Source organism: Aristolochia californica, unplaced genomic scaffold (genome assembly GCF_029961685.1).
Source record: "Aristolochia californica isolate CCGP_79_NKW_82.1479 unplaced genomic scaffold, dmAriCali1.0.hap1 SCAF_13, whole genome shotgun sequence".
Classification (NCBI taxonomy): Eukaryota; Viridiplantae; Streptophyta; class Magnoliopsida; order Piperales; family Aristolochiaceae; genus Aristolochia; species Aristolochia californica.
Genome location: NW_027181804.1, coordinates 8,935,444 through 8,936,538, shown reverse-complemented (window position 1 = coordinate 8,936,538; position 1,095 = coordinate 8,935,444). Strand labels below are relative to the sequence as shown.

At 50.4% G+C, this 1,095-nt stretch overlaps 1 protein-coding gene across 1 annotated transcript; it reads right to left on the bottom strand.

Moving 5' to 3' along the window:
• Window positions 1–501: 501 nt before the first annotated feature.
• Window positions 502–1,092, bottom strand: LOC137947617 (tyrosine N-monooxygenase-like; the record flags this gene model as incomplete). Its single annotated transcript, XM_068793416.1, has 1 exon — window positions 502–1,092. A coding segment is annotated over one exon (591 nt), but the record flags the coding sequence as incomplete, so codon positions are not given.
• Window positions 1,093–1,095: the final 3 nt, after the last annotated feature.

Below are 1,095 nucleotides of genomic sequence, written 5' to 3'. Positions count from 1 at the left end.
TTCTGCTGAAAAATTTAGTGAGAGAAAAAATACCACAGAAGTTGTGTCGTCACCGAACACGGAAGGTCTAAGGCGAAGCTTTGTCGTCACCGAACACAGAAGGTCAGTGGCGACGGGTTCCGAATTTTTTTTTCTTCGGCTCTGTTTCTTCAGCGATCCAAAATTATTTCGGCTCTGCGTTCTGAAATTTTTTTTTTTTTTTTGAGAGATCTCTCTCTCTCCGTTCTCCTTCTATGGCTGTGGTGCAGGAAGGACGAGGAACTCTTTCTGTAGCGACGGGACGAGAGGTTGCGGAATGGAATTTCTTCCCGGAGTCGTTAATCCAGCTCTTATACCATTGATAAAAATGAAATACTGAACGATGAAGCAGTGGATATAATTTTCTGATGTTCATTGATAAACTAATAGTCTATATAAATAGACCGAAAGAAACTAAAAATAGACATGACATGACAGGCGCGATCCAAACATAAATCAGTCTTAACGACTACGACAACTCAACTAATTTGGATAGAGGTGTGCAGCCAGCCGAGGTTTTGTTTGAGCCAGCAGAGCCTTGGCCAGGAAGAGATCATTCGGGGACTCCGAGAGATCAATGCTTGACATGCCAGCCGGCACGCTCCAGTTGAAGCCTTGGAGAAGTCTGGCCAGAAGCATGACGGTCATGGCGGTGCCGAGGGGCGCACCCATGCAACCTCTGCGGCCGGTGCTGAAGGAGATGAACCGGAGCTCCGTCTCTACCAGATCCACCTCAGCGGAACCCATGTGACGCTCCGGCCTGAACTTGAGCGGGTCATCCCAAACCTTGGGGTTCCTTCCTAGGCCTATTCTGCTTAGCAGAACGTGGGAACCCTTGGGTATGAAGTAGCCGGCGACGGTGGCGTCGCAGGTGGAGACGTGCGGAAGGTTGAAGGGGGCAATAGGGTGGAGACGGAATGCTTCCCGAGCGCAGGCCTTCACGTAGTTCAGCTGTGGGAAGTCTGACTCTTGAACCAGCCTGTCTTTCCCCACCACCCGGTCTACTTCCTCCACCGCTTTGCGAAGCATGTCCGGCTCGTTCAGCATCTCTGCTAGGGCCCATTCAACTGCGTTTGA